The 16,640-nt window shown below is 38.7% G+C and overlaps 1 protein-coding gene across 7 annotated transcripts in view; it reads right to left on the bottom strand.

The window, feature by feature from the left end:
* LNPK (lunapark, ER junction formation factor) overlaps window positions 1–13,333 on the bottom strand; it is a 48,172-nt gene extending 34,839 nt beyond the window's left edge. For 2 of the 7 annotated variants that reach the window (XR_010987363.1, XM_068138527.1), the window contains exons 1-6: window positions 13,256–13,333; window positions 9,479–9,560; window positions 8,227–8,271; window positions 6,921–7,108; window positions 3,272–3,330; window positions 157–197 (exon numbers count right to left, since the gene is read on the bottom strand). Coding sequence is in view for 6 of the 7 variants with exons in the window: in XM_068138527.1 (XP_067994628.1) it covers window positions 157–197; window positions 3,272–3,330; window positions 6,921–7,108; window positions 8,227–8,271; window positions 9,479–9,505 (360 nt within the window). In the remaining variant the exon portion in view is untranslated. Of the gene's footprint in view, window positions 1–156; window positions 198–3,271; window positions 3,331–6,920; window positions 7,109–8,226; window positions 8,272–9,478; window positions 9,561–9,670; window positions 9,753–11,722; window positions 11,951–12,447; window positions 12,702–13,255 lie in introns of those variants that run through there. The other 5 variants (XM_068138532.1, XM_068138529.1, XM_068138530.1 and 2 more) reach the window with 5 other exon arrangements.
* Window positions 13,334–16,640: the final 3,307 nt, after the last annotated feature.

Below are 16,640 nucleotides of genomic sequence, written 5' to 3'. Positions count from 1 at the left end.
GTACAGTACTAGAAAATGTATGAAAACAGTGGAATGGTAATAGTTTTACCTTCCTCCCTCTGCTATTCATCTGTGTATTACAATGAAACTCAACTAGCAGAGGTGCAAAACCGTTAGGGGACCATAACAACTAGCTTTTCTTGATGGTTTACTTACTATTTTTTTCTTTTGAGATTTTAAATCTTCCAGCGCATCATCTAAAAGAAGGACAACATGCATCAGTTTTCATATATAAATAGGTAATTTCAGCATACTCTAAGCATTGACTTCACCTTGTGCAATCAGGAAAAATTATGCACTGCACACTACCAACTCTACAACATTAGTAATTTTTGCATAAAATAACTAAAGTTTTTATGTGAAAATAAATCATTTTAAAGGTTGAAACTGCTTATAAATTGTAGCCCACTGTTATCACTTTACAGTTGTAACTATTAAAAAGTTTTATGTACCATTTCCTCATTAAGCAAAGCAATTTCAGCCAGTGCCCTGCTTTGACCTACATTAAAATTGGTACAACAATGGACCAAATACACCTCAACTCATGAGTCAAACTAGAGAAGAAAAAGCTTGAGGTCCAAGTATTAATACATCCAAGTACCAGATTTACTGGTCTCCATATTTCACATAAGCCTCTTAACACATGCTAGTTTCAAATGCCAGGTCAGTTCTGAGCTTCAAATCTCAATCTATTCACACTTTCATTTATTTTAGACTATAGCAGAAACCCTGTTTTGTATGAAAAGCTACCAGAAGGATCATTTTAATAGAAAACCTTAAGAGACTAACAACTAGTAGGCACAACACCTAACATCTCTAAAAAGGGAGGGAAAGAAGAAAGGTCAGATGCACATGGGATTTTCCTTTAAGTCAATGCTTGCAGCTTGGCACTCATGGAACACTCACTGAAATTAACCTTTGCCTAAAATAGTAGGAATTTGATGGATAAATCCATTTTCTCCTACCTATTCCACAACAGGCAGAGTTTAAACAAAAATAACTTTACAACTTTTTCATTTTCTCAGCTCTACTAGATAACAGCAGTTCAATTCTTATAAGATATAGCTATTTTTACCCACTACACAGTATTCAATAAAAGAAAATGCTTCGTAGAAGCACAAGAAACAAAACCAAAACCCATTAAACCAAATACATACTTAGTTTGCATCTATTTATATCATCAAATGACAGAATGGCTTGGGCTGGAAAGGACCTAATTAGTTCCAATCCCCATATATAAGTATTCTATATACACTTTAAGTTACTTCAGGAACACTACTGTTACTTGAAATTAAGGGCATACTTGAATAATTACTTGAACTTTTTTCAGCATGTAAAAATCTCATTTCATAGAATACACCACTTTATTAATTGTACAAAATATTACACATGGGCATGGGTGTAACTGAAATTATTCCTTATTAGTTAAGACAAACACAACATGGAACATATTTACCACCGGGCTGGACCACAGAAGATAGACAACTCTATCTTCAAATGCGCGGTGATATTAGAACACAGCATCTCATGTAGCACCACATGAATTCACACTTTTAAATGCACTGCAATGCAATGCAGTATCATGCAGTCAAACAACACAGGCTGGTCAGCCATTAAGAGTTACCTAAGCTACAGAACCTGCTTTTGGTACAGAAATGCCTAGAACATCTTAAAGTATAGCCTCCCACAAAGCAATACTATGAGTTTAATATGTGGGTGTTTGTTGCCAGTCACCTTACTCCCTGTAATCAACATGAACCTTATGAAACACCTGCCCCTTCAGTGTAGCCAAATGGCAACTACTGCAAAGCACTCTCAAAATAAGTCAATACCAACAAAGTACTTCATTTATTTTCCCAACAGTCTTTAAAAGTGAAATTCCATAATCCTTCTGCATCACCTTTCCCAGCATCCCACTAGTTTTCCTTGTTCAGAATATGGTTCCCAAAACCAACACATGCTGGTTATCCATGGTTAAAGTGTTAATCATCTCCAGTGACTCAGTGTGTTATATTAACTTACCCCAGAATAAAAAAAAATAGCTTTGAGCCACTCAGTTGCTAGTTTGCTCTCTTCTATACTGCTTTAACCTTTGCACTGCACATTTCATTTCTCTTCTGCAAACACATTTGAGGTAAAACATTTTATTTTTTACCTCATCTCTGGAACAATGCCGAAGTAAGTAATTTTTGAGTGTTCTAACAGCTACTAAACCATATACACACAGGTTCAACAAAAGCACTAGACTTGCTTGTGTGCTAAAAATGGCAATAAAGGCACTTAAGCAAACTAGAAAAACATACATACATTTTTTCTTATCCAGCTATGAAATACAAATAGATATTCACCTTAGAAATGAATCACAGCACCACAGAATATATGGACAATTTTACTTCTACATAAAAATATATGCCCTTTGCTTGCGTATCAAACAAACATTAAGTTTAAAGAAAAATTCCAAAAGTTACGTTTAACTCATAAGCTGTCACAAATTAAATACATCATGTTGTTCTGCAAGTCATAAAACATAGTGCAACGTGGAGGTTTTCTGTATTATTGCTCACATTGCCGTGAGATATTGTTACAGTCTGGACTGTCTTCAAAGAAACCCTCAAATTAATTCTAACTACTGCAGACAGGTGTCACAGATGCAGTTTTTAGGTTTTGCATTAGAATGAGCCTGCATGTTCTCTACCAACTTTTTATATACAATTGAACACCAGCATTACTTTTTGGGTTTATTACATGACTCTAAACTTTCCTTAGCTTTCAGAACCATACCAAAAAACCCAGTTATGATTTTTTTTCGATTTTGGAAAACACAAGCATGCTTTGGAGAGCAAAAAACTGTCTTGACTGTCTTGACACAGCTGCTATGAATCTCTTCTTTCCATGTGTGAGAACAGATTAAGACTGCTGGAATACCTGCAAGCACTAAAGGAACTGCTACTGTTGTTTATACTTTCTTTTTATACTATACTTCTACACTACATTTTATGCCACCACATTTTGAAGCATGCAATGATAGAAGGAAGTCACCACTTTTTTTTTTTTTTAAACTGAAATGAAAGATTAAGCAGTTTCCTTCCTGTTCAAGTACTGTATGGTAGAAACAACAGTTTAGCTAATGCTACTGTCAGCATCAACCAAAAAGCTACTCTTCTTTTCCTAGACATCAAATTATCCAAAATATTTGCATTTTCATAGCAAGCATCATTCCCAACTAGCTCTGTAGTCTAAAAAAACCCAAACAGGATAGAAAAATACTTACTATTCCTTTCTGTCCTTTTGGAAAAGAAAAAAATGAGCAGTGTTCTTATAAACCAGATTCTTTAAAACAGAAAGAAGAATTATATTAATTAAAATATATTACAGTAACCATTTCTTAAGTTATTCAGCAGACAAAAGACTTACCAGATGAATTTAAATATTTGTGTTCTTTGTATTTGCAAAGTTAAATAATATTTACACCGAAAAATAAAAATAAAATTTGTTTCTTGTCAACAATACTTTAACACTGATCTAAATTAAATCCTCCAGTCTATTAAAATTTAACCAAATCACTACCAGAAAAAATAGTAAGGAAGCAGCAGCAAGGAACATCATCACTTGCTAAAACGTTCAGTGTAAACCTCGAACTTTTTAAAATCAAGGTATGTGCCACTAGCTGAAAATTACTTAAGTCATCATTCCTTATTTAAGACACACGTTATCCAGAAAACCAACCTTACGAGCTAAGGCCCAATATTAAGACTTGGAAGATTGGAGGGAAGCATTCAATACTAAAGAAAACCATGAGATACAGCTATTGTACAAATATTACCCCGAGTAAGAGTTAACTGACCTTACTCCGGGCAATTTTAAAGAACTCTGAATTCATTCAGTTTCTATAGGGTTTCAGCTGACTTAGCTCAAACAATGAAGCATTTTATTCCTGCTCAAGATAAAGTTAAACTGATCTAACGACCATTTTACAGTTGGAAATTTTCTCTGCAATCATCAGTACTTCATTTGTTTTAAAGCTCAGAATTGATTATAATTACAAAGCTGACAATTTTCCCAGCAAGGTATTCAGCCTAAGCCAAGTTGCAAATCTCTTATTTCAAGCCCTTCCAAGCATCTTATCCAAAACCCTCCTAGTACCAAGCACTATAATCAAGCCTAAAGTAGCAATTCTTCATTTAAGAAAAAAAAACACACACCACATTCTTGAAGGCTAGAAAGGCTCTCTGAATAACAGCCAGCCTAAGAAAGCACACTACAAGATTTCAGAAAGAATTTCGACCTAATTCATACGAACATTTTTTGCATTTATACAATGGCTACCCAGTTCAAAACTCTTTCACGCATTAGGAACACAACCAAAGTTAGGTAAGTTATACAACTGGAATGCAAGAGCAACCTGTCCAACATCACAGAAAGAAGTTTAACTCTATTCTATGTTCAAAGGTGTGCTGTAATAACTAAGAACACAGATAGAATTGCCCACTTCCACAGTGCAAGATGTGCCTCTTCAGAAAGCACCAAAAGAAATGTTTTGTAGGGTAAGAATTGCCTTAAATTACACAGGCAAAAGCATTACTTCTCTTTTACTGTATATTTAAGTCTTCTACCTAAAGCTGTCATCTAAAATAACAGATATATGATAGGACTTGAGGAAACAAAAACATTTCTTTTAATAATTCTCAGGTGAAAGTTTAATATCAGACCAATTTTACAAAACAAATATTCCTCAGAAAAATCACAACATGAAAAATAAAACAGAATCTAGTTCAAATAAAAATAGTTTCAAGAGCAGCATCCTTCTAATGTGCTAATATATTTCTTCAACTCTTCATGTATTTCAACATATATTAAAAATTACGTTATATATTTCAAGAACTTAACTTGCTCTACCAGCATCAGTAACTTTCTAAGACCCAGAGGGAATGACAGAAATAAATTGGTGACTGACTGCAAGCTGGAAAAGGTAGACATATTCCAGTTTGATTAGGGCTGAAAAAAAATCTCTAGAGCTATTACTGGGTGGCACCAGGCATTCAACATGGAGTCACCTCTTGACCAAGAACAAAGACAACTGGCAGCTGCTTGCCGTTCAGATCTGCCAAAAAAAGCTGAAGAGAGAGGGTAGCCTAAGAGAAAAATCAGATAAACAGTTGCAAGACATATGAGAACAGTCTAATTCTAAATGTTAGTAAACTGATACCCAATTCAAAATTTTATAGAAATCCATCTTTAAAAAAAAAAAAATTTAAAAACCACCCAAACAAACAAGAACTAGAGGTCAAATCAGAGTAAAATCCCAGTGCAAAAATTGACATCACAGCACTAGAAGCCATCACATGCATTAATAATTTTTCATTTCTACAATAATCCTTTAGCATTTAAGTGAAAGGAGGCTCCCCCATTAGCATGAGCGATCCTCACATGCTAACACTTCCAAATCTTTGTGCTCATAAGAGTAAAAATTAATTCAAATTGCTGCCAAAGATTAATTTGAGCTTTAATTTCTATATTAATCCTTTCCAGTCAAGATATTGCTGCCCATGTATCTTCTCCACAGGATGCCACAGCAGCAGCATTAGTACATTATGCATAACAGTACGACAGACAAAATGCATCCTCAACTATTCTTTTGCATGCTGTTTCTGTATGCCAATTCACACTAGTCAAACTAGCAGTGTCTTTAATATTTACATTTTACTTTGCTTTTCAAGTTTAATGCTAGGGCACTCACTGACAAGTTATGTTTTCATACATATCTGCTGTATAAGTATGGACAGTATTTACAACGCTAGCTTCAGCAATTAGTAAACACACAATACTCCTCATAAGTATGAAAGACATCCCATAGGGCTGCTTCTCCTACCCCTTGATGGGAAAAGCAGTTTTCTTAGAAAACAAAAGTCACCCATGAGGATAAGCAATCAAACACCTCAGCGGAAGGAAAAAGCAGACAATACTTTTCTCTATTCACATAAAATCATGTTAGGATATTTTCTGGCTGAAGGAAAACAATCAATGATTTTTAAAAAACAGATTATGTAAAACTAATCTTCAACCTGTCTTGGCTGATGACCTTGCATTTTTCATAAGGGTGACATACCTTAGGTCACTTTCATATAGCAGTGATATTCTTTGGAACAGCAGTAGAAATAAAAAACAAGACTATATTCTTCTGTTTATATTAGAGGATATTGAGATTGCCATTGTTCCGGTATAGGTACCTCTCTAGCCATAGTAAAATTTTGATAAGCCAAGTAACTTTAGAACCTGTCATATGAGAAAAGGCTGAAAGAACTAGGTTTCTTTAGCCTTGATAAGAGAAGACTTACGGGAGACCTTATTACCACATATCGGTATATAAAGGGTGGCTACCAGGACAATGGGGGACTGAGTTTTCAGCAGGAGTCACGCAGAAAAGACAAGGGATAATAGGTACAAGTTACTCCTGGGGAGATTCCAGTTGGAATACAGAAGAAAACTGTTCATAATGAGAACAGTTAGACATTGGAATAATTTCCCTAGAAAAGTAATGGACTCCCATGCATTGGTCAGTTTTAAGACTCAGCTTGACAGCACGCTAGGCCATCTCATTTAAATTATACTATCACCTAGAGAGGTTGGACCAGATCATCCCTGGGGTCCCTTCCAACCTGGCATTCTGTGATCTTCTGATAAAACCTATTTCTACACCAAACCTAGACCCATGAGAGACATTTCCCTAACAGAATGGGTCTGCCTAACTACTAAGCTTTATTTTAAAATTTAAAAAAAAAAAAAACCACTCAAAACCAGCAAATTATGACAAATCAAGGATTGTCAAAAGCAAAACCAAACCCCTGCTGAGATGTATTTTCCATCTCCTTTTATCAAACAGACAGCAGTTAGAAAATTAAAAAAGAGGCTTAATTACTTACATCAATGGAAATGCAATAATTGGAAGTGTCATACGCAACCTTGATGTCCATTCATCAGGAAGACACCACAAATACACAATTAAGCAGGTGATAAGGTAAAGAAGTGAAGAGTAGAGAAGCAGCCTTCCAACCCATAGTTTCTGTAGCCTCTGATTTTTCTCTCTAAATTCTTCCAATGTCTGTATTTCCTATAAATAAAGCGAATTATCAGTAAAATCAGTAGGTGGTTTTACTAAGCTGCCATTAAGTGTTTGCTAAAAGTAGTCATATTGGTTTGATACTTGATTAGAAAAATCAAGCAGCGTTTTAATAAACTATTTTACCTGCTCAAATATAACTTTCCTAGAATAAATACAAGCCACTTGCACCACGTTAGCACTAACACATTGCTATTGGCAAGAATTATTACAAATCAGCATGCTTTCCTATTTATAAGGCATCACTGTATTTGGGACAACTGGAAAATCTCATGAATGCCAACATTTACAATCACATTCATCACTAGCAACCATACTTCACAATCTAAACTAGTCAGACGTGTGGAATTTCAAGCATTTCTAATACTTATCTACTAACATGGAAAATTATGGAAATCTGTCACTTCACAGGTATTCATTTCCATGTTTTCCTCACATTAAGAGTGAAATCCTGAACATCTCAATGACACTCTGCTATGTTACCATTTTGATCATATTAAGTGACAAGTACTCACTTTCATTAAAAGGAAATTAGAAAAAATATCAACAGTGTATTTCAAAAGTTAACTTCCCCATAGAGTACAAGCATCTGTCATAAATGCTGGCTAAAAAAGTCACTAGTGATTACCAAACCATCTATTCACTACTTCTGCCACAACCTGACTTACTACCACTACAGCTACATCTCTTACACTTAAAACCTTATACTGAAGCTTTTCTAATGACCCTGAGGAATGGAACTTTGCATTGGTGACATTTTCCATGACATGAGAGTTTAACCATTAGTTATAATTAAATTGTGTAATCAAGTCAACTACACATTTATTCCCATTTTCTCATTTCAGGCTCTCTAAATAAATATTTGAACTGCAGTTTCTCATTACCTATTATAGCTATGGGGTTTTTTTAAATGACTAATAATACTGGGGGGGAGAAGGTAGCAACCCACCTGAAACTCAATCTCCTATACATACAACTGGAATCATAAAATATTTATAATTCCATGACAATATTTTTTCCTAATATAAAAAAAATCATGGCCAGCAAAAAAGGATGCTTATTTCTTAACAACAAAAAAAATACACCACCACCAAAATGCAAATACATACCTTATCAATTTTTTCTAATACTTCTACAGTAGAAGGCTTTGCCTGCTTACAAGGGAAAGAATAAAGATGTTAATCCCACTAATGAAGTCTATTTTGAGAATTACTGTACATTAGTTTTCTATCAAAGAATCATAATTAATAGTATCTAACTTTTAAGCAAAGTAAGACTTTTCCTACTTTAATAGGGACAAAGAAGAGACTATAGTGAATCACTATTGTACAGCTGGTGTTACTATTAACTGAAGGCTCCCTTCCTACTCTACAAAAAGATGAAAACCTATAAAGTGCATACAGCAATAATGGATGTGTGGGTGGGAAGTAAAACAAGGAGAACTGACATGTGGAGGGAATAAACAAAACTAAGAATGTTTACAGGAAGCCTTTACCTAAGAAACTAAGCTTTTTATTGCTATGCATTACACACAGACACATGCTCTAGATAAATTATAAACGACTGCAAAAAAGCATCATCATCTCTATTTCCCTTAGGAGCAACTTTGAATTCATCTTCTAGGAAACTTTCCTGGTTTCTGACAAGTATAAAGCCACTAACTTCTACAACCCTTCAGGTATCAGGTTCAAAAAACATAGCCCATACCACATCCCCATGAAAGTGACTATTACATGAAACTGACATGTCACCTAAACTTTCACCTTTAAAGGAGTATTGGATGGGAGGTTCTGAAATCACCTGATAATGTGGCAAAGGCAAACCTAGACTCAGACAAATCACAGCTGCCAGGAGACTAGTCAAAAACCCCATGACTCTTCCTCAGACTCAGTACACCATTCAAGCCAATAAAAAGTTAGGAAGAAAGACTTGCACAGGTTTAAGTAGCTATCAAGACATTAGTGAAAACAGACAAAATTATATTCTGAATGTATCCATTTTGACCTAAAATACTCACCAAGCTTGGAAGTCACAAACCCTGCTGTAGCCTATCCCGATAAAGCACTACAATACTATGTAGTTTTACAGAAAGAGTTAAAACTATTTGTATACATTAAACAACTCAGTGCCAGGCCTGGTACTGCAAAGGAAATAGAGGACAGACACAAAGTTTTACAGTTAGAGATTTGGCAGAGAATATTTTTGGTCATTTATGTCCCTATACTGGACTTTTACGTGAGAAATTAGTGTGGAACATTTAGCGCTAACATTCAACAAGCATTAACAGCCAAGCAATGGGCAATAAGAAACACATACTCCCATCTTCTAAAGATTATTGTATTGTTACACAATCTTACTTACTCTCCATCTTGAAATTAATCCACCCATCTTCTGTCGTGGATAAATCTTGGCAGTGCTATCAATCTTCTACAAGATTTCACAGCTAGAAGTGAAGCATTTAGGAGTAAACCAATAGCATAGATTAATGAATTTATTCCATTATCTTAAGGAATCCAAATATTGCATAAAGCCATTGCCTAAGGATATACATACGTGTTATTTTAAAATCCAGTCTTCTGTTTCATATGTCATTTTGTAAGTCAGCTGATCAACCTTGAAGTGGCCAAACTTTTTTCTACTTTGGAAATATTTAACCAGAGGGAGTCCTCAAAAACAGGGGCTCAAAATAACAGCTAAAAATAACTACTAAAAAAAAGACACCAAAATCTTTCATCATCAGAGGAAAATAAATAAAACTTACTATTAAGGAAGATTACTTAAGAAACTGATTTCCATTTATTTTCTCTGCTACTCATAAGCATAACTCCTAAAGTTCCTTTTCAGCTGTCACTCCAGGAATCCAGTATTAGAATCCTACTGTTCATGAGATCATCTCCAAAAAACCTACTTCCTTTTCATGATTTCATCAAGAATATACTGGATAGAACTACTGTTCTTCCTTTGTACCATCAGTTTTAAGTTCAAATACTCAGTGTCAAAGAGATTTCACTTGGTCTAGAAAAGCACTACACTGGCAAGTGTTCCCTGCATACAACACACCGTCCAGTCACCAGCCCATCAAATGGCCTGAAAGCAATTCCAAAGGTGCAAAAGTAGCTCATCTTATCCTACAGAAATCTGGAACCCATGAAAAGTACTAATTTGACAATCCGGGTTTAGGCTCCCAAAACAAATGCATGACAACTTCCCAGTACAGTTTCAATCAACTGATCTTGAACCTTAGGACAGAATTTTTCTCAAGACATTTAATTTACAAGTTTTAACCCCATAAAGAGTGACAGGTTCATAGCAATCCCAACAGTAAATTACTGTTCAGTCCCAAGTAGGGTCAAACCTTTTTAATTCCAAAATGCAACAGTAAAACTTATTTAAACAAGGCATTGATCCAGTTGGGCACGAATACAAGTGATTGCTACCTATTATCCTTCAATTTTTGACCAAAAGTTAAAGAAACCTAATCTCAAGCTGAATTTGTTTCCAAACTGTCAAAGGCTGTCAAAACAAATTACTATAACACAGGATACACATTGCTCACTAGTACAAATGCTGCTACAGTATAGTAACCTCTTCACTTTTTGAGAAAGCTATGGACTTAAGAATCCAAAACTATAGGCCTCAATTGCAAAAACCAGTCCTCAAAGATAAGGAAATCTCTATTTGAAATGCCGCCAAAATGAAGGTAGAACAGATGGACAGATTAGCTCTGCTGCTGCCAAATTGCTAGCACAAAGGGGTGAGCTACAGAGAAAGCACAATTACCCTTTTGACTCAAGTAAATTCTCAAAATAATCACCACTACAGCAACTCAGATCAGTTACAGAGCAGCAATATTATTTTTCAAGCACACAAACTAACACTGAGAATTTTACACAAGTGCCAGTTCACAGTTAAAGGGGAGGTTTAGCATGGTAGGGACTACAGTGAACCTGAGCATACAGTTTCTTTGGAAGTCTACAAAGCCAGAGAGCATCTTTACTGCAACATAATACAACAGCTATGTCAAACAGCCAGTTAAGAAGTTTGTGAATTTAGCACAAGGTTCCTAGATCTAGGTTGCTTCTCTACCATTACCACTGCTGTTAGGAGCAACAGTAGCTCACAGCTGTGCACATAAAGAACATGCTCACACAGCCACCTTCTGTGTGATTTTCCTTCAGACCATAGTTTGAGAACACCTGTAGTAAAAGTGATGGAGAATCTTATAGTTATCCATGAGCCACTGATGACACTGACATGTCAGTAACACACTTGCACTGCTATCTCTACATATGTTTTTTGAACTACCTGGCACATACCTGGAAAAGAAACAGGTTTGACAAATGTCACTATGCACATAATTTTACATGAACTGTGATGCTGACAGGCTTTACACATGCTACTCTGCAGGTGATTAATACTACCAAAACCCTTCCCCAAAGAGGTATTAAGCAATTCGGGCCACTAAATTCACATTTAGTCACCGAATCCTTAGTAATAAGTTTCTACCGTTTCTGTGGAGCGCTTCAGATGTTCTCCTTCCCTCTATTCCTTCTCTTTAACATAACAAATTTTCTTCAACTGCTTCAAACTCTCCTCTTTTCTCACCTGCTGTTCCATGCACTAAAATCCTACTGTTCATGGTAAGAGTCCTCCTTCCACAAGTTTCCTTCCTTCCAAGGCTCTAAAGATCACATTATTGCACAGTTCTTTTTCCTTCCAAAGGCTGCATTTCTTTCCCACAGAGTTGTCCTTCCCACTCATTGAGCACTGCTGCAATCACTTACTTCCGCAAACATTATCACTGATTCAGCTGCAACATGTCCCAGCCCTACACTTAAAAGAGACAACAGAAGCTTAAGAACACACTATTACCAATGGTATTACTTGGCTCTCAAAAAAAGAGTTTCCTGATGGCATTGCCTCTACCCCAAAAATATGCAACTGAATTTGCAAAAAGCAAAGCAGAAGTACAACAGAGTACCAGAGTAGGCAGTTTCTCTTTCAAAAGAGGCATGAATCATGCACCATTATAGAAGTCATCCACCAACCTATTCATCTAGATGGAGACACGCTGAAATTCAAGACTGAATAATATCAAGGTAAATCACATTAGAAGAAAGAAGTTAGAAAATTGGAATAAAGGCTTTGCATACAGATGTATAGACCTTTCCCCTGAGCAAAGGGGGAACACTCTTTAATTTTTTGTAAACTTATGTCTTCATTTTATGTAAATATTCTTAAACATTCACCATTACAAAGAAGAACAGTTCTATCTTTCAAATGGAATCTCCAGTTGTGCTCACAATTCATATTTGCCCAGATTTACTGACCTCCGAAGCTTCCACATGACCACTGAAGGTTTTTCCAGCTATAAACACCATGGACAAGAAAACAAGTAAAACAGAACCCAGGAGCATCATCCACCAGTTACTGCTACCCTATCCTAGCACCTTTCAATTAAGGCAAAACACTGAATTTTCTCCAATTTAAGCTTCCTTTTCGGCTGGGTTTGGAAGCATCCTATGGAGGTTCCATGCTTTGTAAAGCCTTTATTAAAAAGGCAAATCAGTTCCCACACAGAGACTCCAAGATGATGGAGCAAGAAGTGGGAGGGTCAGGCGCTTTTTTTAAAGCCCAGTCTTGTTTTGAAGCCCACGAAAGCGGCCGCCAGTGACCTAGGGAGCGAGCCTAAGGGCCCGCGGGCAGGGAGGATGGCGGCAGAGGTCAGGTTCGGCTCCTGGTGCCTGCCTTTCCGGCCAGCCGCCCTGTCAGTCAGGAAACCCCCCGGCTCTACCGACCCTCTGCTCACAGGCGGGCGAAGAAGGCACCCACAAACCCCTCCCCGCATCCTACAGCTTCCCCCTCCAAGGCTGAGCCCCAGCCCGCCACCGCCCTACCACCCAGCAGCCCCCCGGCTGTCCGCGACGAGGCGGGAGCGGGCGGGAGCCGCTCCCGCCCTGCCGTGCTCTGCTTTGGCCCCCAGGGACGCAGGGCCGAACCCAGGTCACGGGGAAGCGCCGGGTGCTTCACTCCTGCCGCCCCGCCCATGGTGGAACTAGTCGGTAACGCGGAGTCGCTCCAGGCGAGGCGAGACCAGACCAGACCGGGCCCGGCCGCTCCTCCCCCACTAGCACATACCTGCTGCGGGACGGGCCGCGCATCCCGCCGCCACCCGCCGAAAGAGGGGACGGTTACCGGGGCGGTGTTCCCATCAGGCACCGCGCAGGCCCGGCAGCCAATCAGCGCCTCGCTACCGCGGGTCGCGCTGAAACAGGGACGGGGTTGGGCCAGGCTCTTGTGTGAGGGTGGCGGGGTGGGGCTGAGGGTTGTTGGGCGAGCGGGTGGTAGAGGCAGTGGCGGTGCGTCGAGCCTCGTAGCGTAGTGCTTCCAGGGGGTGGTACGGTACCGGGGGAGGGGTGGCAGTGCCCAGTCAAGTCGAGTCGCTTGCGGCTGTGTTTCTGCCGCCGATACAACCGGGGAGGCGGAGTTCGGCCTCCTGCCTCTCATGATGCTCATTTATTGAAAACGAAACGGCTCTCGCTGCACCTTTCATTCCAGTAGGCAATCTCTGAACTTCTTTCTGAGAGAAGCTGCGCTCTGTATTTGTTTAATCCGCTTTCTTTTGATGCTTTACCTTTTTTTTTTTTCACGTGGTGACCTTACTTGGCTGACACCCATCATCGTTTGTCCCATGATGAGAGGACTGAGAAACCGACTGGTTGATTTGTGTGCACCTTCTCACAAGGTCTTAGTGGCTTGCTCAGAAGTTTACCCCTACAGACACACAAGTGGAGCATCTGCTGAGATGTAGAAGTCCTTCGGAGTGCCTGAAGTAAAGATACCGATGCAGGAGCTGCATACCTTCAGAGTCCCCTGCACTGCTGAACTAGTTGTGTGTAACAGCACATTATGACAGCCTATAAATGTTCAGGTTTTTCCAGTCGTGGTGGATTGACCTTTGCCAGCAGGTGAATACTGAACTTGCTGCTCACTCCCCCTCAGCAGGATGGGGAAGAGATTAGGGTGTGTAAAAGTGAGAAAGTTCGTGGGTTGCGTTAAAAAACAATTTAGTAAGTGAAGAAAAAATAAGTGATGCAAGGAAAATAACTCACCACCTCCTACAAGCAGACAGATGCCCAGCCAATCTTCAAGCAACTGTCTATTCTGGAAGATTTAAAACATAAATAAATAAAAGCACCAAACTTTATTTTGCTACCTGTTTTACTGATGTGCATGATGTTACAGCATATGAAATATCTCTTTGGCTACTTTGGGAGTGCTATTCTGCCTGTTTTCCTCCCGCAGCTTCTTGCCTACTCCCTCAAGGAGCAGGAAAAAGACAATGCCTTGACACTGTACAAGTACCATTGAGAAATGGCTAAAACATTACTGTTATCGGTGCTGGTTTAATCACAGAATGCAAAATACAGCAGCATAAGGGCTGCTATGAATAATATCAACTTCAATTTATCATATCAACTTCCATTTATCTCATCAACTTCCATCCAGACCCATTACATCCATTTTAAAACCAATTCAAATCCAAATGAAATAGGCAAGGCTTTTAGGTCACAGAGGAAAACCAAAACATCCCACCACCTTTCCAGGCAACAGAGTCAGCTTCCAGCCTTAACCTTCCAGGTTTAATTAGTAGAGCTGCTAAATCTGATCACCTACCAGACATTTGTCCTGTTACCAGTTGAGATGGGCTCGCTAACTCCTCTCCCTTCTCAGAATGTGAAGGAAAAGGAAGTAAGAGAGAAAGACTTAAGGGTTGGGGGGAAAAAAAGAACTAAAACAGTATGAAACAAAATGAAACAGTAACAATAAAAATATAATATGAACAAAATCATGAAACATGCCTGAAACCAATAGCAATATTCCCTGACTGTGAGCGCATCACCACTGATGTTGCAGGGTTAACACTGAGGAAGTATCAGAGTATTTGAAGTATTTGTGTTCAGTTCTGGGCTCTCCAGTTCAAGAGGGACAAGAATATACTACAGAGTATCCAACAAGGGGCTATAAGGATGTTTTGATCTCAAAACAGAAGATCGTTTTGCCTTCAAGAAGAGTTTTTCCATTGTAAAATTCATATATGTTAGCAGTATATAGAACCATTGAATCATTTAGATTGGAAAAAAACTTTAAAATTACTGAGTGCAACCACTAACCTGGGTCAGTCAAGTCCATCACTAAACCATGTCACTAAATGCCACATCTAAGCGTCTTTTACCTCCAGGGTTGATGACTCAATCACTTCCCTGGGCAGCCTGTTCCAATGTTTGACAACCCTTCCAGTGAAGAATTTTTTCCCAGTGTCCAATCTAAACCTCCCCTGGCACAACCTGAGGCCATTTTCTCCCATTCTTTCACTTGTTACTTGAGAAAACACCCAAATTCCATCTCACTACAACCTCCTTTCAAGTATTTGTAGAGAGCAAGAAGGTCTCCCCTCAGCCTCCTTTATCCAGACTAAACAATCCCGGTTCCCTCAGCCACTCCTCCTAAGTCTTGTGCTCTAGGCTTCTCACCAGCTAGTTTCCCTTCACTGGACATGCTCTAGAATTTCAATGTCTTTCTGGTAGTGAGTGGCCCAAAACTAAACACTACTTGAGGTGCAGTGGAATTGAATACAGGGGGACAATCGCTGTGCTAGTGCTGCTGGCCACATTTTTTCTGATACAAGTTGGGATGCCATTGACCTTCTTGGCCACCTGAGCACACTGCTGGCTCACATTCAGCTGTCTGTCAAGAAATACTCCAAAGTCCTTCTCTGCTGGGCAGCTTTCCAGCGACTCTCCCCGACGTCTGTAAGCATTGCTTTGGACTGTTGCAGCACAAATGCAGGACCCAGCACCTGGCCGTGTTGAACCTCATACCAGTGACTTTGGCCCATCAGTCCAGCCTGTCCAGACTCCTCTGTAGAGTCTTTCTACCCTCAAGCAAAACAACACTCACACCCAGCTTGGTGTTGTCTGCAAACTTAACGATGCACATAATCCCTTCATCCAGATCACTGGCAAACATATTAAACAGAACTGACCCAAGTATTGAGCCCTGGGGAACATCACTTGTGACTGGGCATCAGCTGAATTTTATTCCATTTACCACCACTCTTCAGGCCTGGCCATCCAGCCAGTTTTTTACCCAGCCATCTAAGCCATGAGCAGCCAAGTAGTCCAAATAGTCCAAATTTATTTTTCTAAATAAGCATACGAGTCCATTCAGCCCTGGGATAATGCTGTCTGGTTAAGGGAAGCTTAGTGTTGCTAATTTGTGTTTACTTGATTTTTTTTTTTTATTTAGACTTCCAAAGCATGTTCAGCATTCTTTTAAAGGAGACTCTCCTGGATATCTCTGGCTAATGAGGCCACATAGTTTAACTCATTCGATGCTGGAAAATTTTAAATGCTAAAACAAAAGCATTGTTTACTTGCAAATGTCAATGTGATTGTGACAAATGGAGGTAGGTAGATAACTTTAAGATCAGAAACTACACTACCCATACCATTATTGACTA

Source organism: Melanerpes formicivorus, unplaced genomic scaffold, assembly GCF_026170545.1.
Source record: "Melanerpes formicivorus ecotype bairdi unplaced genomic scaffold, bMelFor1.0.p_v2 SCAF_5, whole genome shotgun sequence".
Lineage (NCBI taxonomy): Eukaryota > Metazoa > Chordata > Aves > Piciformes > Picidae > Melanerpes > Melanerpes formicivorus.
Note: the sequence above shows the minus strand (reverse complement) of the source record. Positions and strands in the feature narration are given on the sequence as shown.